We start from the raw sequence: 20,169 nt of genomic DNA on the forward strand, positions 1-20,169 counted from the left end.
TCCTCTAGTTCCTAAATGCTTCCTTCTCCCCACTATCATGATCCCAATTCTACTTTACAAGTCTGGCTAGACCAGAGGATGTACAGTGGTACAGATAGGAACTGGAAGCACAGGGAATCCAGGGTGATGATCCCTTCAGGACCAGTGGTGTAAGTGGCAATACTGGGAGGGTAGAAGGAGAGTGGGTTGGAAAGGGGGAACTGATTATAAGGATCTACATGTGACCTCCTCCCTGGGGACGGACAACAGAAAAGTGGGTGATGGGAGACATCATACAGGGCAAGATATGACAAAATGATTTGTAAATTATCAACGGCTCATGAGGAAGGGGGGAGCAGGGAGGGAGGGGAAGAAATGAGGAGCTGATGCCAGGGGCTTAGGTGCAGAGCAAGTGTTTTGAGAATGATGAGGGCAATGAGTGTACAAATGTGCTTTACACAATTGATGTATGTATGGATTGCCATAAGAGTTGTATAAGCTCCTAATAAAACGATTAAAAAAAAAGAGTTGGTTATTTCATTCATTTGTTTACTCCAGATATTATGGATTATAGGTCCCTCCCCTCAGGGAGATTATCGTTTTAGGAACCCTCCCTAGGGACAACTTACAAATTTAGGAAGCTTTCCAGTTGAAGCGCTGAAGTACAATTAAAGTCAATCACTGCCCCGGGTTCTTTTTAAGGCCATATGGTCGTTGTCACTAGATTGAGACCTTTTCAAGTGCTACGAATCATAAGGTTTTGCACATCACTGATGGATGGCTCATGATGGGTTACCCTAGATCGTATTAGTCAGGGTGAATTGAGAAGGGAAGATTTATACTCACTTCAAATCAGGTCCAATAAAAGAAGGAGCACAATGTGATTTTTCTTTAAACGCACAACCATCGTTTTATTTCTTACCTCCAGCGCTTTCAATCGTTCTAACAGCAATTTGGTCTTCCCTTTGCCCTCCTCTGTACTGCTACTTTCGCTCCTCAAATCCTCGTCGACCACCACGTGAAGGTCGTTTAGAGCTTCTTGGTGTTTTCTCTCTTCTTCTGACAGTTCCTCCTGCAGCAAGAGAGAATTATTGCTTTCAATCATTTCCACTGAGAAATAAGCAGGAGTCAAAGGCTGGAGGTTTGGAAAGCCCCCACTGCCTTAGCGTTCTTTCTGAGGCTGAGATAAAGATGGTGAGCGGAGCATACATTAGTCAGTCGTTGGCATTTGTACTGAACTCTGGCAGGACAGAGCATCTAAATGCAACTGCCGTCGCCCGGTGGGAGAAGTGACGGCACCTGGGATACCTTGCTTAAGAATCATGCAATCCACTTTTATCCACACAATGGGATTCAGCTCTAAACTGGAAGAAACAAAAATAGCAACTTTGGTACCTTGATTTCTTCTTTTTTTTAAAAAATCATTTTATTGGGGCTCATACAATTCATCACAATATATAGATCAATGGTGTAAAGCACACCTATACATTTGTTGCCCTCATCATTCCCAAAATTCGCTTTCCTCTTGGGTTCCCGGAATCAGCTCATTCCCGCCCCCCCGCCCTTCCCACTCCCCCATCCCCTGTGAACCCTTAATAATTTATAAATTATTATTATATCTTATATTACACTGCCCGGTGTCTCCCTTCACCCACCCCTCTCCGCCCGTCCCCCAGAGAGGAGGATATATGTAGATCCCTGTGATCAATTCCCCCTTTCTAACTACACCCCCTTCCCTCCTGGTATCGCCACTGTCACCCCTGGTCCTGAGGGGTTCATCTGTCGTAGATTCCCTGCGTTTCCAATTCCCATCTGTACCGCTGTGCATCCTCTGGTCTAACCAGGTCTGCAAGGCAGAATTGGGGTCATGGTAATTGGGGGGAGGAAGCGTTTAAGAACTAGAGGAAGGTTGTAGGTTTCATTATTGCTATACTGAACCCTAAGTGACTCATCTCCCCACTACCCCTCTGCAAGATATGTCCAGTTGTCTAGAGATGGGCATTAGGTCCCCATCCCGCGCCACCCCGCCTTTGGTGTTTGAAGCCTGGTCCCTTCGGCCCTTCATGATCACACATGTTGGTGTGCTGCTTCCATGTGGGCTTTGTTGCTTCTGGGCTAGATGCCGCTTGTTTACTTTCAAGGCTTTAAGTCCCCAGACGCGATAGGGACCTTGCTTTCTAATGGCTCTGCTACTCAAAATGGGATCACTGAATTCTCCGGTCAAGCAATCATTTAGATTAAGTTAAAGGCAAACAAAATATCAGACAGTATTCAAATCGCAATTTCAGAATCCTAAACAGAAACCAATTTGCTCCTGCAGCTCGACGGTGACACAGCCCTTAAGCACCCTTTGCAAGCACTGCAGGATTTCCAGCATAGCCTTGAGGCAGACGTAAAATGTTAGCTTGTCTCTGGTCCCTGCTGCATGCTCCTTGTTCAGCCTCTTCTCTGGCAGCTTTTGGGGAGCTGTGAAACACTATTTTGAGCCTCATGATTGGCTCCTGTGCTCTAGGGAAAAAGAAATGTCAAGGCAATACGATAGCTGAAGGAAAGAAACCCAGTCTTATCCACTTTGTACTCTACCAAGACCCTCCAGCCTCAGAACAACGTGACTTCATCCCATGACCCTCTTTCCTTCTGACCACTGTACGACCATCTGAGCTCCACTGGGTTCGCCATGGTGAGAGACTTCTGTCGACCTAGTCCTAAGCAGAGATCCTTTGCAAAAACAGAAGCACAAGAGATGGGTTTCTGTCCTTCAGAGCACTTATACCATCGACTAAAGAAATAACAGTACAGTAAAGAAAACAGATTTCAAGATAAAAGCCAAATTGCTTTAGAAGTGCTTCCCGCCCCCACAAATGGATTGAATTCCCTTTTGGAAAAAAAAAGTGTAGTTCCTTTGAAAATACTTGTCTTCATGTGTGTGATGATGAAACACTGAAATCTGCTAGCCTCGTTAACTTGACCCACCCGTTTAGTGCAGCGTTCAGAACATGCGTTCTTCTGTTACACCTGTTCAGGTGTGCTCCCTACTCTAGCAGGTATGCATTCATTTCAGGTAAGTGCCCTCCCTGCAGAATTAAAGTGTACATCCTCTTGCCAGGACAGACATACAGCCCATGATAGCATTTTATAGCCCCGACTCTTTGTTTAGGTTATGCTGCCTGTCAGCATTTTAATGACAGGAATAGGAAGTTGGCAGATATTACTTACAACTCAACTTTGCAACCATGCGGACGTTCTACTTCTCATTCAGATATAGGATCACTGTGAACAAATACTGTCTATAAAGATCGGAAGACAAAGGATTTTGTGGTTGTTTTGTTTTTAAATGTCATCATCTACTTCTAGTTCTGTGGGGGGATTATCTTTTTTGATTGCTCTCTCAGCAAATCTCACTTGTACTTTTTCCGAATGTATTGAAGTACCTTTTAAGAATTAGGGTTCTACAGCTAATTAAAAACAAAATCAAAGAGAGGTTGCTGTGAGGAGAATAGAAGGCCAAACACTTTGGAATCTGACCATTCTATTTCAGATTTACCACTTAGCTATAAGCTTGGCAAATTATCTTAAGTGAACTACGTAACTTCAATGAATTTCAGTTTCTTTATCTGAAATGCCTTGTACACACACAGACACATACACACAATCACATACACATTTCCACCAAACCCACTGGCCTGGAGTGAATTATGACTCATGGTGACGCTGCAGGCGGAGCAGAACTGTCCCCACAGGGTTTCCTAGGCTGTGATTTTACAGAAGGGTAGAGCTGTATCTTCCTCCTGTGGAGTGGCTGCTATATTCAAACTTCCGAGTTTCTGAACTGACAGCTGAGCACTTAACCACTGAACCACCAATGCCACATCACATACAGACAGATGCCCACAAGTACATATATATACACGCACATACATATACAAATATATATACAGATATATTTATGCACACCTCTTATATTTGAAATATATAGACACCATATTTCAATATTATGATGTGAAGCAACTGGGACATTCTAGAGCAGTGGTTCTCAACCTGTGGGCCGCGACCCCTTTGGGGGCGGAACGACCCTTTCACAGGAGTCACCCGATTTATAACAGTAGCAAAGTTAGAGTGATGAAGAAGCAATGAAAGTAATTTTATGGTTGGGGGGGTCACCACACCATGAGGAACTGTTTTAAGGGGTTGAGGCATGAGGAAGGTTGAGAACCACTGCTCTAGATGATGTGATACTATCGGCCTTTGGCACCCAGTGGGACACTCAACATCGCGAAGGTTCCGTTTCCCAGGATGTAAAATAAAAGGATGGTACAGAGATCCTTTATAATTACTAAAGTTCCAGGTCACATGCGCCGATGTGGTCCATGTACCCAACTGCAACAGGGCCGACGAGAGAGCAGAAAGAAGACCGCTAGACGGGTAGAACGGAAGTCATCGTGGGAGCAGCTTCCTTCAGCGTGCCTATGTGACTAAAATTGCAGCAGTTAGGCAGAAAGTGAACGAAGCGATTTCTTAGACAATCCCTGGTTTGAAAACTTCTTGGGGAGGAGCGGAAATACAAAGCAATGTATACTGTAGACAAAAGGGCATTGCAAGGGGGGAAGTTCTCCAAGCTGAAGAAAACACGTTTCGTGAGGATCGGAAGAGAAGCGGCATATGCTGATGGGAGCAGCAAAGGCCGGAGTGTTGAAGAGTGGAGCCCAGAAGCCAAGAATCTCAACTTCCCAGCCAGCATTTCTGTGCCGCTTGGATCCTGTCTTGTTTCCCTGAGAAAACAGGGATGGGTGCAAGTAAGTAAGTAGTTGAACTGGGAAATGCTAACAGGGCGATAGAGAAGTAATTCAAGGAAGGGCTGCATTATAGCCTACATTCCTGAGCCATGGAAGCTCAACTCCACAGGAGTAACAGGGAAGTGGAATGAAGCATATGTCTCAACATTATTGCAGGGAGGAGGGGGGTTTAGGCACTCCCCCCAGAATCAGTGGTTCCTAGGGTACGGATTTCCTGGAGCTACAAGTGCCCTCAGACACAGATGCTGGGAGGAGAAAGTCACAGGAGCACTGTGAACGGTGCTGGGCTGGGGGTGGGGGCTGCTGATGGCGAGGACTGACTGGAGGCTTGCACGATGCTGGGATACGCCACCAGCCTGCGCACAAAGACACAGCTGTCAGCTGCCCAGGGATGGAACAGCCCAGTTCCTTGTGATCCCTAGTCTAAAATGCCCTGAGGCCAAATGTAGTAGGTGAGGCTCCCTGCCCTCTCCTCTCTCCTCTCCTCTCCTCTCCTCTCCTCCAGGCTCCTTAATAACTTTCCAATAAAAGTGCTTTGATCCACTGCAATAATAATAAGAGGGAAGATGGAACAGATACATTTGAAGGGAGTGGAAGAGCAAAAGAGAAAAATAAGCAAAGGAGAATAGGCTCCAAGATAGCTGGACGGCTGTATTTCATAGTCAGTCACCAACTTCTGAATCTTTATTATACTCATGAACACATAACAATTAAAATAAAACCCAAAGCATCAAGGACAGGTAGGTGCCACTTAATAATCACAAGACACTCTGTGAAATAGTACATTGTGATGTGGTTCGTGTGCACATACCACTTTTTATACAGGCAGTATGGTCTAATCCATACATAGGTCCCCATCAAACTTATTGCATTAAAAAGTATGAGCCCCCAGAGGACAAAGTCCTAAGCTGTGGCTACTGGACACATGGGGCCTGACTTGCAGGGAGTGCCTTACTGAGACTTTGTGCACATCTGGGTGCAGGGGTGGGGGCGCATGTGGACGATGGAAGGATGGGTGTGAGGGTGGTGCCAGGAGTTCAGCCAGCATTATGGCATCAGTGGTCCTGACAATATCCCTGTCTTGGTGTGAATCACCATTATTCAGCTACCACTGTTACCTGGAGCTCACGGAAGCCGCATCAAGAGATCAAACGACGCATTGCATCGGGTCAATCTGCCGCACAGACCTCTTTAGAATGCTGAAGAGCAAGGATGTTCCTTTGAGGACGAAGGTGCACCTGACCCAAGCCATGGTCTTTTTAATCGCTTCATCTGCAGGTGGAAGTTGGGCATTGAGGACGGAAGACTAAAAACGGATCACTGCCGTTGAATGGTGGTGCCGGCGAAGAATCCGGACAGTCGCGCAGACTAACCGGTCTTGGAAGAAGTAAGGCCAGAGTGCTCCTCAGAGGCAAGGATGGCGAGAGTTCGTCTTGAAGACTTTGGACCTGTGGTCCAGAAAGATCAACCCCTGGAGGGTGAAGTAGAGGAGCACAGAGGAAGGCCCTTGTGTTAGACAGGGTTCTCTAGAGAGATAAAACCAAATGGCTGATAATTTAAGATATTTATTTATAAAGATAAGTAGATATAGAACAAGGAATGAACTGTTAAATCATATACAGATAAATATATAATACAAGCAACAAACAGTTAAATTATGAAGCACTACAAATGGCTCAATTCAACTCACTGCCGTGAGAGAGAAGTGAGAGACTAGCAGTCCTTCCAGTCCAGTCTGCTGCCAGATCTTCCTCTATTTATAGAGAGAGCTAGGCTATGTCAGCACAGCAGCCAATCAGAAGGCAGGTCACCAACTGCCAGCCAGGTCACCAACTGCCAGTCCCCAGCTCCAGCGATGTCTTAAAGGGACCTCAACTTACAGCAACACAGTCCACAGGCTAGGCGTCCCACAGGTAGTGTAGCTTTTAAATTGAGGCACAGGACAAGCAAGGCAGCCGCACACTGGTCCGATGATCACAGAGCGAGAGACAAGAAAGGCGAGACTCACCAAGGCATTTATCTCTCTGCCCTTCAGTTAATCCCACTTGTGTTCATCTGCCAGGCTGGCACAATAAACTATCTCAGCCCTTAAGGACATGGATGGACACCGGGGCTGCAACAATGGGCTCAAACATAGGGGCGCTGGTGAGGATGGTGCAGGACGACGCAGTTATGCACTCTGTTATGCATAGGGTCACTCTGGGGTGTTACCCATTGGATGGTACCCAACACCACCACTACCACCTGCTCCAGGAGCTATGAGTGTCTGAGGCCTGGCAGGAGCACGAATCACAGCAGGCACTGCCTCGCCGGCTGGGGGAGTGCAGCCAGCAGTGCGGGGAGGAGGAGGCGTGGGAGGAAAAGGTTGAGGGGAGGCCCTGCAGGGACTGAGAGGAACATTGTAGTCCCACTGTTCATTATCTCCTGGAGTTTGGTGTTTGAAAAACAATTAGCGGGAAATAATACACAAAAGGTAAGCTATTCTCCCTTTAACTGACAACATAAACCCCATGGGACCACTGATGCCTACGTAGTCACGCTAGTCTCCTTATTAATCTCCAAGAGAGAAAGCACAAAAATAATGGGAGTGCGCGCTGACAATGCCAGATTGGGAAGAGTTTGCGTTGACTCCAGAGCGCCCTTTCCCATATTTTTACGGACTTTAATCAGCAGTGAATTCTATAAAAATGAAGCGACCACACTTTCAGTCTCCACATATTTCACGGATGTTTGAGACCATAAGCTTGTATGGCTCCACAAATACCAGCCAGTGTTCAGGAAGCTAAAGATTTAGGAGCTCAGTCAGCATCCGAGGGTTTAAATCAAATTTCGCCTCATCAGTCCATAAAGCAATCTTCGGAGCGATATGTTTCTCTAAGTGGTAACCAGGGTAATGATTCACCTTCAGGGGAGCTCTCATCTTTTGTTCTCATGTAGTCAGCATCATCGGGTCTATGTAAAGTAATATCAATCAACACAAAGCAACGGGCTGCATCTTTTCACCTCCAACAAATGACAGTCCAGGGAACGTGGTTAGTTCGCGGCTCAGCTCACACAGCCCTTCACTGCCAGCTAGCTACGGTTAGGACTACAAGGCAGCAAGCTTTAAAACATGGTATTATGGAGAACGACTGGATGGAACTCCTTCCAAATACATAAATGGGCCTGGTGGTAGTTACATAATCTGGTGCCAATTTGAGGATTCAGAATGAAGGGGTGGAGTCTAGCCTGTCAATCAGGTCCCAGCTTGATGACCTCATTTGGAGACACTGAGGAGATACATAGCTCACAAGCTCACACTTGTGAGACATCCCTGTGGAGAAGACACAGAGAGAGGCTGAGGGAGCCAGACCTCTGGAGCCGGAGAAGCCACGTGGAGACCCCTGCCAGTGGTGAGACGCTTACAGTGCCACTGGATCCACAAACTTTCCACCCACTGGCCTGTGATCTTCCTGCATTCGGAGTCATTGTATGTGTTTCACGAGTCTGAAGAGGACTTTATAGATTGGTATCGGACATATGGGATAATTTCGGATGTAGGGACTTGATCTGGACTGGGCTGGGATGTTTGTTTTCTCAATATTCAAGTGCTCTTGTATATAAAGCTCTTACTTATACATATATGAGTGTCTATGAATTTTGTTTCTCTAGTCTACCCAGACTAACACAGGCCTCATTCACCTTGAGGCCATCAGTCTCCCACATGCTAGCACACAGTAGCAGCACTGAAGGACTATTTCACTGAATGCATCACGAGTTAATTACTAGACATGCCACCTACTCTGTCCCATAGGGTCACTATGAGCCAAATGGACCCAAAGACCGTAGATCTGATTTTTAAGTGTGGCTTTGAGGAAACAGGTTGCTACTATAATCATCTAAGCAGTGGTTGACTTCAGTATGTTTCACATGAATGGTTGATGAAATGAGATCTCATAGTTTGTCAGTTGGCCTTCCTGTGAAATCGATATTCAACAACGTTTACAACAGCTGCTGCCAGGGAGTGCAGAGGTTCAGGCCAGATTCAGAAAAGGACTTCAACTCATCTCATGTCAACTTTGGCTGTGTTTCCAGGAGAGATCAGCTCTGCTGTCGTGGGTGGACATCAGGCTTGATAAAGTAAAGGGCCCATGAAAAAGGGCCTCACACACACTGTTTTCTTTAGGACTGTGGGAGCAGGGCTGTAAGGCAAACACGTTGAATCCCTTGATGGGTAGGAAATAGGCTTGGCTAGATGATGAAGTGACCTGCTGACCGTAGCAGTCCGTGGCAGAGCCAGGATTTAAACACTGTTCTTCTGATTTCAAAGAGGATGCGCTTTGCACAGGCTCCGTTATCTCTCTTTGACTTTCCCATGCACGCCTCGATCTATTCTTAATGGCGACTCCAGCCGAGATCCTGTGCTCTTTAGCCAACCAGGAGCCACATCACAGATCACAGGCAGCATCGCCCCTAAAGCCCCAGACCATTGCTCTAAGGAGCCAGGGGTTTTCTCAGCTAGGTCAGGTCTGGTCTCCGATGACTATCCCCAGAGTAAATTTGACCAGCCCCTCCCATACTTAATGGTGATTCAATTAGTTCAAAACATACACACACAGCACAATGCTCACCGAAGGAGGCTGTGGAGGCCAGTGGCTGGCTGACAGCTGCCCCGGTGCTCCAGTGTCTGTGATTTATTTACTCATTTGTTTTCTGCTGGCAGGGAGGGTGTGCAGAATATATTGTCACTTTAGACAGCACTTCGGCAAATGCCGTAACAACATTCCCAGGGACCAGCTAGCAGCTTTTGTTCAGCACTAGCATACTAAATTTTTAAAGGGGGGGGGGGGAATAGTATCAGATAAATCACTGGATTTTAAAAGAACATCCCAATTTGTTCACCGTTTAACATTACCACTGTCAGGCAAAACATGTAAGAGTCTTCTTTCTCATTCCTGTATTTGACTTACCATGAGAACTTAGCACACAGTAAACTCCCCCAGATTAAATGTGCATGATGGATGAGGGAACACGTGTTTTCTTTATGTCTCTATTATGAACCAGCGGCCATCACCACATCAATCCACAACGACTCCCGTTACTCTCTCTCTCCACCCTCCTCACGATGGAGCTCTATCTTCCGTATTGAACAGCTCTATGGAGTTACATGAATACACTTCAGATGATGCTTTCAGGGCCTACTCTAGCTATCAGCAGCACTTATATCCTTTTGTAACAGTTCAGGTCTAAAGGCACTTTACATAAAGGGAAACTCAACTGTGGCACAGAAGGGTGCGGAGAAAGGAGTCCTAATTCCCATAAGGGTGTGCTCCAGGTGACGGAGCCTCTAAAAATAGACCTGGGCAACAGAATATGTCACGCGGCCCGTAGATGGTTTTCTGTGTGTAGGCTGCACGGGAAGAAATCAAAAGCAGCCAGGATTTCGTGGAACTGGGGCAGTTCCAACAGTTAGTGGCTATCCTTAAACTTGTATTTCCAAGAAAAAGGAAAGACAACACCCTTGTCTCCAGTCACTTCTGACCTGGAGACCGTGCAGGACGGAGCAGACACGGTCCTTTTGGGTTTCCAAGGCTGTAACTCTTTCCAGAAGCAGACTGCCTCCTCTTTCTTTCAAGGAGTGGCTGCTGGGTTGGAACCACCAACTCTTGGGTTAGTATCAAGTGCCTTAATGACTTTGCCAGAGGAGCTTGCTAACCTCTGTTGCAGGTCTATAATAAAACGAGTCAGTGGCAAGACTGGGAGGGTAGAAGGAGGGTGGGTAGGAAAGAGGGAACCGATTACAAGGAACTATATGTGACCTCTTCCCTGGGGGACGGAGAGCCGAAAAGGGGGTGAAGGGAGACGTTGGACAGTGCAAGATATGACAAAATAACAATTTATAAACTATCAAGGGCTCATGAGGGAGGGGGAAGCAGGGAGGGAGGGGATAAAATGAGGACCTAATGCCAGGGGCTTAAATGGAGAGGAAATGTTTTGAGAATGATGAGGGCAATGAATGTACACATGCGCTTTACATAATTGATGTATGTATGGATTGTGATAAGAGTTGTATGAGCCCCTAATAAAATGATTAAAAAAAACAACAACAAAAAATCTATTTCAGTTAGCAGCAGAATTTGCAATTCTAGTTCATTCAGGCTTTCATTTTCTTCCTCATTCATTCACCCGTTCTCTCTGTATGAAAGAATTCTCTCTGTATAAGATAGTTCAAAGGACAGGAAACCAGAATTTCAGGGAAACTGAGATTGTGGCCTGAGAGAATGGTGGGTAGCTATATTACCACAATCTTTTACTTACATTCTTAGCAGCCACATTTATGAGATTCCTGGGGGAGGGGAATGTTATTTTAAAGAACTTTAAATAATTCAGAATTTTTTGTTTCACTGTATCCATGAATACCTCTTGTTGATAACTGATGTGCCTACAATTACATTGCAGAAAATATGATCAATCTTATCTACTCTTTCGTCTTTATTTTGGCATTTGATGATAGAAAAAAAGAGACCTGTCCTCTGCGTTCAATAAAGTGAACTATATTGAGATGCAGTTTCCTCTTCCGATAACTCAAGTATTCAAATGTAACCATAACGAATAATAATAATCAAAGAAGGGCGTGTATACAGAAAAGATAATTTGTCAGTCCACGTTCAATAGACAGCTAGCAATCCACCATGCATCAATTCTAACGTAAGGCTCTCACAGATATGATCATGCTGTGGGTGGCACTGTGTGCCACACCCTGTCCACACACAGACCCTAGCCAATAAAGGCCCATAACCAGGACGGTGCTGGTGAAAACGTACCACCAGCTTTTATCTCTGATAGCAGACTGTGTCCTTGTGAGTAAGCTTCATGCTAAATCACTTAGATGCCCCTAAGGAATCTCAACAGAATTGTTAGAAAGCACTTTGCTATCATAAACATCAAGCAAAGGATTCACAGAATATCAATATGCAAAAAAGCGTGAAAAAAAAGGCAGGCATTACATTGATTTCCACTTCTTGAAAGTAATATTTGGTCTACGCATCCACTAAATGGACGCCTGCCCCCTGGCCCCCCTCACAGGTGCTGCAGCTCACCCAGGAGGGCGCGGGCATTTCAAGCCACAAACTTGCCCCTTCCTCAAGTGCCCAGGGAAGTCTCCAGCTGCAGAGCCCACTCCTAACCAAGGATCCCGCCACCTCCCACCTCCCTCCTCTGCTGGGTTAACTAAAAGAAGAGCCCCAATGAGGCACATGAGTTGAATTTTTGAAAGCCAGAGATGGATCATCTATGAATTCTCCTGGGGACTCATGTCAGAACAGAAAAAAAGCAACCCTTATTTGCACCTAATGGAACTGACAGGGACCATTTACATAATGCCTGTTCTCCGCAGTCAGGCACAGGACTCCAGGCCTGACAGCGTTTTGCTAGCAATGTTCTCCTGGTGTGCTTTTGACATGAAAACGATTATTTTTATCCCTAACCCCTGGGAGCAGCAGGAGACGTTCACCTGAGGCTGTGTCTTTGTCGCGGAGTGGGACATCATCCTGACAAGCCACTCCCCCACAGGGGGAGCAGAGAAGAGCTGGGTGAAGCCGGCCTGCAGCCCTGCCACAGGATTCCTCTGCTTGGGGCTAGGAGAGAGGAAAAGTGTGCAGGAAGGAAGGAAGCGCATCGGAGACAGATAAGTAGAAACATCGGCATTACCCGCAAGACGAAGGTACTGGGCATTGCCTCCAGAACAGGAGTTCCAAAATATCCTAAGCATTTTCTTCCTGTAGGATCTCGGTGCAGTTGGAGAACAATGACCTGGGGAGGCTGTTCCGGAGGCAAATGGCTCTATCGGAGGCAGAGGTCTTCGAACATTCTCCGGTCAACGGTTTCCCAGATCTCACCAGTGGCCATCTGCGTGCTGAGCACCCAGCTGTGTCCTCCTCTGTCTGTCCCAGACAGGAGCACCCATAGAACGCATCACTGAGCAGGAATCTGGCTCTGGACCTGCACTGATGGCCACCGGAGGCTGATAACGCCACTCGACTGATCTGCGACGTCAGTTTCTTACGTGCTAAACGATGTGGTTGATGGAGGGATTATTCCTCTCGGAGAGTCCAGTCTTCCAACAACCTCCCTTGTCCTCCCCTCCTTCCCAGTACCCCAGACCTGTCAATCACCGTGCTCACCATGCAATGCCTGTGGCTCATAAGGAACCTGAACCTGTCCTTCGAAAATCAAGGGCAGCCGAGGTGGGCCACCTCATGTACGCCAACATGACAACCCATAGTCAGTAAGCAGAGCCTGCCCTCCCAGCGACTCCAGCTACTGGTGAGGTTCTACCACTTCTTCCAAACAGTGCTGGTCTCCATTTGATAGCCTACTCTCACCTCTAAAAACACTTTCTTCGCAGAACTACGGATCTGTCGCTTTCACCCCACGAGGAGGACATGCTCCAGACTTCTATTTGTCACTCAGCGCATCCCATTCAGTGGCTTTCAGGTCCAGCACTCTACAGGTCAGTCAGAAGCTCTGATGGATCAGGCTACTCTGACAGCGCGGCTCTAAGGAAACGTTTTGGAACTTGGAGATCCGAGGGGTGTTCAACCTGAGCCTTGTATTACACATCTGCTCCATGTCCTCTCAAATGAGTTGTGGGCTGTCGCTGTTCCCTGAGATCCTCTTCAAAGTGCACCTTGCTAACACCCTGGGGCTCAAGAAGGCTGGGGGTGAGGTTTCCAAAAGCCAGAGCCGTTACACACCCTGTGAGCGACACCACCAGATCTGAACTCATACAGTGGCGCAATGAACACCATGCCATAACTCAGGGTCCCTCGACCCGAAGCACCCAGCTTCCTCCTGAACACCCACCACCCTCCACGGGCTCTCATCAGAGTACTCACACGTCTCTGCTTCTTCTCACTAGCAAAACTCAAAAATCCACTGCTCCTGAGGGCTCCCGAGACTAACTCTTTAAGGGAGTAGAAAGTCCCATCATTCCCCTGAGAAGAGTCTGCGGGTTTCGAAGTGCTGACCTCTCGGTTAGTGGTCCAACCCATCACGAAGCCACCAGGGCTTTTATTCCTGTCACCAAAGGGCCCATCGTCCCCTGCTGGTTTTGTTTTTTTTTTTACCATAGTCCCCCACTCCTTGGTGATCTCTCACTAACGTATCCAGAGGCCCAAAGATCCTAGCTATTCACGTGAATTCTCCTGTTGCAAGGACCAACTCAGCGCCCACCTTCCCCAGAATCCCTGCTGAACTACTATATAAAAGGGCTTAAACAGACTACACTGGGGCAGCTGAAGGTGGTGGTTTAATTAAAACTTGACCCCAGCCCTAAGGAAGCTTTAGCCTGGGGAGCCAGAAGAGAGTCATTCACAGCTGCATCGAAGGCCTTGTAGCGCAGGGGTCTGTTCAGAACCCAATTTGCTCTTAGACTCGTTGGGGAAAGGCTTCGGGATTCCTGGCACCTAGGCAATACACAGACCAAGTCACTCAGCATCCTTGGGATGCAACCAGGACATCACATTTTATAAAACGCTCCAGGTGATCCCACGTCACAGCTCCACTTAAGAATCTCTAGCGTAGAACATAACTCCTACCACCTCCTCAAGACCATGGACTTGGAAATCCAAAGACCACGTTTACCACCGCCTCTGACTCCCTGCTCCACTTCTGGAGATGCAACTTCCCCGTGGAAACTCACTTTCGATTTTCATTGGTGAAATGTATTTGAACATTCTGCCATTCCAGTTTTAAAGGGAGGATCGGATGAGCTCGGCTTTGAAAGTGCCTTGGAAGGTGCAAAACTTGCATTAATTATTATTGTGACAATACTCACTGTTTGGTGCCCCTAGTGTTGATGTTCAAATGGCCAGAAAAGGCAATAAAAATGCATAGGGGAGGAAAAAATGCACCAACAATAGGATTAATTAAACATTAGGAACACGAGAGCAATACAGGCTAATTCATCACTTAGGGATATTTGTACAAGTTATTTTGTAGGTTTACTTTTACACATAAACAAATAAGGCTGCAAGGAAGGGCATGCACATGGAATTGTTTTCAGATCACCATGGAAAATTACAGCAGAAGCTGGCTAATTCAGTCTAAGGGCAGGCTTGACGTTCATAAAGGGAATGGCTTTGCTGTGCTCATTTATTAATTTAGTGTGGAGACAAAATTTGTTGGGAAGTGTGAGGCAAACTCAGTAAAAGAACACACTTTGAAAAAAAAAAAGTTTTAATCCATTTACAAAAGGGTCGAACCCTCATGAATGATAGTCTTCGCCAGGTTCTTAAACAGAAGAGGCAAAGACAGGAGCCAGGCTTCAAGACAACAAGCTTGATCCAACAGCCCCTTTGGCCTTGGCAGTGGGCTGCTAGATGACTCCTCACAGAAAGCAGGTAGGAAAAGGTCAGGTGTACACAGATATTTATGAAATTGATAGTACCAGCCTGAAGCTGGGGTCCCCCCAGAGAAGGAGAGAAGGTGAACAAGAGGTGCAACAATGACCCTCGCTCTTTCTGGAAGGGTGTGTGTTGCGTGGCCAACCTTTGAAATGATGGCTGTGATGGCTCCCTTGGACATCTCTTCTGCATCCCTAGGGACTTCCTCATGGCTTTCTTTCCTGGGATTCCTTGCCAATGTGAAATTTCACCCAGATTTATTCTAACTAATAACAACATACAATAATCCCCCATTACTTATTTTCTCATCTTTTCCACCAAATCCTTCAATCGCTTAAGGCTGAACCAGCTGTGTCAGTGTCCCAAGAAGCAGAGGGTCTATCATTGGCTCATTTTCCCACCTCAGCCATTTGTTCAAATGTAGATGCAAATGTTGCTCATCTCTTCCCTGCGTTGTTAGCTAACTCTCCTTTTCAAAGGCATTCTGTCTTCTCATATATTTTCTTCTTTTTTCCCCCTGATGTGGAATGATGCTTTAACTGATGAAGTTTCACAAAAACAGGTCCCCGTGAGCCAGGGATTGGCACATGGTGAATGGAATGGCAGTCACTGGAACAAGAGAGGGCACCGCCAACTTGCCAGCCCTGGGGCCCTGAGCCTGGACTTGGCCCTCTCCAAATGTCCACCTTTCTCATACCCTTTTCATTTTCTCCGCGTCGGAAGCCTTGGGTTGACCGCCGCTTCTCCGCATTGGCCGCTGATAGGGATCGGACAGAGCAGGCCAATGGGGCAGTTTGGTTCTGTGAGGGCATGGGATGGGTGGGTGGACAGAGGGATCGCGGAATGATCTTAGAGTTCTACCATTTCTTGACGACTAGCCACGAGCGGCGCGCTTCATCTTGCAAGATGTGTACGCGTGGATGGAATCACACCTGAGGAAGCATTTTGAAAGTGACGACATTCAGCTTAAACTCCTGAGACCCATTACGGAGAAGAAGAAACAGCGGCCCGCACTGAGTCATCAAGTGGCCCAAGATGAACCGCTGAGGATGAAGCTGAGGGGCACTGCTAAGACATCCCTTCTCACATCAGCCCCAGTACCGGAGCCCTTTCTTCCCTTCCCCACTCCCCGTATCACGTGTCATTTCTAACAGTGGGTGGCTTCTCTGAGCTCATGGCAGCCTTTGTTATGTAGTTTACAACCTCTGCTTTCTTGTGTTCAGATCCTCTCTTCCTTTATTTACTGAGTGATTAGGCAGTAAAAGAAGACATCCTGAACCATGTGTGTGTCTGCATCTGAATGAGGCGCTGCGGTGACGAAAACTCACGCTTAGTGAACGCTCCCCTGTGTTGGACAGTTGGACAGCAGGCAGCCTCTTGGGGAAAAGAGAAAGTATATGTGGGCAGAGAAACCACCACTGTTCTCCCAGGGACCATTTACAAATGCCCTAGGTCCACTGCCCTCCTCGCAGATCTGAGCTGTAGAAAAGACCTCGGAGATGATGCATCTGGCCAGCCCACCGTCCTAGACACACAGGCATGAGAACCTTGGGAGAACATTCACAGGCCCAGCGTTGCGAGCAGAACCTCCGTGGCCTTGGTCAAGGTTAGACTCATGCAGACTGAGAACCTTGATCAGAGTCCAGGCTCTTGTTTTATGGAACAGACCCATGGCAGGCACAGTGCGGGTGTTTTAGGGTACAAAAGAGACCCTAATCTGAAAGAGACTGAAGGAGAACCTTTATGAAGTCTTAAGGGGCAAAAACAGACACATCACATCCAGATGAAGGGGGCCATTAGCAGGAGGTCAATATGGCGTCCAAGGATTCACATGTAAGATGCTTGTGAAACAGATGTGGGAAAAGGGGACTGTCACAAACTCCTGATTGATGGCAGATCAACATATCATGGTTACAGGTGGGACTACTGAAGCCAGAACAGAACCACGGCTGGGACACATGCATTATGAGTTTATGTGATTGGTGCAGGGCCTTCCGACCAAAGCCGTTAAGACGAGATTCAAATGGCAGGATTCATGACAATGGGACCCCCTGCACTGTCCCCAGTATGATGATATCCACCAGGGGCACACTCAGGAAAGCCCCTAAGAGAGAACACCCCTCTCTTGGCTCGATGGAGAAGGGGGTTAGGGAGTCCACTTGCCAAAGCATTCTGCCTGAGGGCAAGGTTATCTACATTCTTGGTTAATGATCAGAAAGAATTCAAAGGGGGCACTTAATCTAAGTGGGAATGCTACAAATGCCATCTGTACCCTTTTGTACACCAGGATGGTGCTCAGAATTTAAGCTCTAATACAGGAGGCAGCTGGCCACTTTTCCTAAGCACCCCCAAACTGTGGTACAGAGCCTGTGAAGCTGTCATTCTGCCTCTCAAAATATGCTGGTCAAGCCAATTAATCGGGGAATGGCTTAAATACCAGCAGCAGCCCCCTGGCCGGGCTGTTTCTCTCTCAGCCCATGGCAGCAATTCCTCTTCATTGCCATGCTGGGCTTGCTGTGCAGGCAAAATCAATAGAAACAACATAGCTGAAAGGTTACCTTATAGGAGAGCTCCTGGTAATGAATGTGCTTTTGTTTTGTTTTTGCATTAGGCACATCCTCATGTCTACCTCAGCTGTAACTAACTTTCCTAATGCGAAAATGGTTAAGCTTCCCCTGTCAACTCTTGTAGGGCCGTTTCATAAAGCAAGGATGAGCCAGGTTCTAAAGCCCATGATTTCCTGTCTCCAGGGAGCTAAGAAAACAGGGCGGAAGTTCAAGGGTGGACATCATCGTGATCTTCCTCTGTTCAAATTCATTTGTTTTCCAAAGGGGAAAAAAAACGACTGCTATGCCTGGTTAATGATCAGAGATACTCAACCCAGTCTCCCACACCACAGGCTTACTGGGGGGCAGTATGTTTGGGAGTCCCATCTATAGAAGCCCGACCCAGAAAGACTTTCTGGATATTCCATAATAATGTTGTCCTACGAGAGACAAGCCCGTGGGGGCAATAGCCACTCACCTGTAGGAAGGGAAGGGGCTTTTTCGGGGGCATCAGTTTATACACAGGTTACATTTTGTTTTAACAGACAAACCATGGTCTGCTTTTGCTTGTCAGTTTTCCTTCGGGGTCAAGTTATCTGACAGGAAAAGCATTCATGTCTAAGCACAGAAATGAGAGAAAAGCAGCACAGTGGTGTCAGGGCCAATTACATCCGGGCATTTTAATTCCTCAGAAGACTGTAGGCAATTATGTAAACTCTTAGGAATTATAACTTTAAAAAAAAAGTTTAAAAACAACTTAATATAAGGTGACCAGACGTCCCACTTTTGGCGGGACAGTCCTGATTTTTGGCGTTTTAAAAAAGTCCCGATTTTTGGAAAGAATACACGATAAGCTAGGGAACGGTCTATTTGGTCCATGTATTAGTCTAGGTACTTTGGAGAAACAAATCCACAGCAACTCACGTATAAGAGAGAGTTTTATGCAAAGAAAATGTGCATCACGAAAACATCCCAACCCAATGCTGCCCAAGCCCACAAGTCCAACATTAACCCATACCCAACACCAGTCCACAAAGTCCTCCACCTCACAAAACAGAGGCAATGATGCCGACTGCAGGAGGAAAGCTGAGTCAGTGAACGTGTAAGCATCTCAGCACTGGCAGGGGTCTCCACACGGCTGCTCCAGCACCCAGGGCTGCATCGGGATAGATCCATGCGGCTTCTCCTTGGGGATGTCTTGTAGGAAATCCATCTTGCAAGCTGAAGCAGGGAACTGCTAAGGCAGCTGCACCCGATACAACCATCACAAAACAAGAGACCCGAGAACTAGAAAGGCGAGGCTTCACCACCCATTTATCCCTCCGCCTTTCAACCAGCACCACATGTGATTATCGGCCAGGCTGGCACAATTAACTAACTCACTAGGTAATGGTCTATTTGGTCCATATAGACCAAATTTTCAATCAAGAACCCCCCCTCCCATCCCCGGGTCAATGGTGTCCCGCTTTAAATCTGGTCACCTTAACTTAATAACACCGTAGAATTATAGAGATGAGTGTCCTTTGCAGTAGGTTGCTTCCATCACCCCTTGCCCCCAACGCCCTCCACCCCAAATGCCCAAGTGAATGTGACCTTATTTGGAAGCAGGTTCTTTGCCAATGTAATGGAGTGAGTGATCTAGCAAGAAGATGATCTTGGAATTAGGGGGGGCCCTGCATGGAATGATGTCTCTGTAAGAGAAATGAGGGGGAGACTTCCTTACTGACAAGAGCATAGGGAAGAGAGCCAGGCAGGCACAGAGGCAGAGGCTGGAGTGATACAGCCACATGGCAGCGTCAGGTAAGGTGACCAGACATCCCGCTTTGGGTGGGACAGTCCCACTTTTTGGTGTTTTAAAAAAGCCCCGATTTTTGGAAAGAATGCATGACAAGCTAGGGAATGGTCTATTTGGTCCATATAGACCAAATTTTTAATCAAGATCTGCCCCCCTGGTCAATGACGTCCCACTTTAACTCTGGTCACCTTCGGGTAAGGAGCTGGGGGAAGCAAGGAAGGCTTCACACCGAATAGCTCACACCTGGTGAGGAAGTTCTCAACCCAAACTCACATCCAGAGTCCTTGCTCATTCATCGTGACCCAGAGGGCAGGGCAGACGTGCCTCTGTGACTTTCTCAGGCTGCAACTCTTTACGGGAGTAGCTCAAAGCAAGCTGGTGGTTTCCACTGCTGGCCCAGTGCATCCTCACAGTCCACTGGGTAACCACTAGGCCACCAGGGCACCTGGTGGTGGTTTGCTGTGATCTGCGTACCACTAAGCAACTGCTTCCAAGTGACATGGCTTTAAAAAGTCCTCGCTTTGGATCTCCACTCCGTACTCCCCCATCATTCACTATGGTAAGATTTTTTGTTCTGATGATGCCTTACACCTGATCCCTTTGACACCTCGTGGTTGCATAGGCTGGTGTGCTTCTTCCATGTGGGCTTTGTTGCTTCTGAGCTTGATGGC

At 47.0% G+C, this 20,169-nt stretch overlaps 1 protein-coding gene across 1 annotated transcript in view; it reads right to left on the reverse strand.

Moving 5' to 3' along the window:
* NCKAP5 (NCK associated protein 5) overlaps positions 1 to 20,169 on the reverse strand; it is a 734,641-nt gene that overhangs the window by 349,233 nt on the left and 365,239 nt on the right. Inside the window, exon 6 of the mRNA XM_045287417.1 lies at positions 902 to 1,051. Coding sequence (XP_045143352.1) covers positions 902 to 1,051 — 150 coding nt within the window. The remainder of the gene's footprint in view (positions 1 to 901; positions 1,052 to 20,169) is intronic.

The sequence above is a fragment of the Echinops telfairi genome, unplaced genomic scaffold, assembly GCF_000313985.2.
Source record: "Echinops telfairi isolate 266 unplaced genomic scaffold, ASM31398v2 ScPeMD7_15;HRSCAF=58, whole genome shotgun sequence".
NCBI lineage: Eukaryota > Metazoa > Chordata > Mammalia > Afrosoricida > Tenrecidae > Echinops > Echinops telfairi.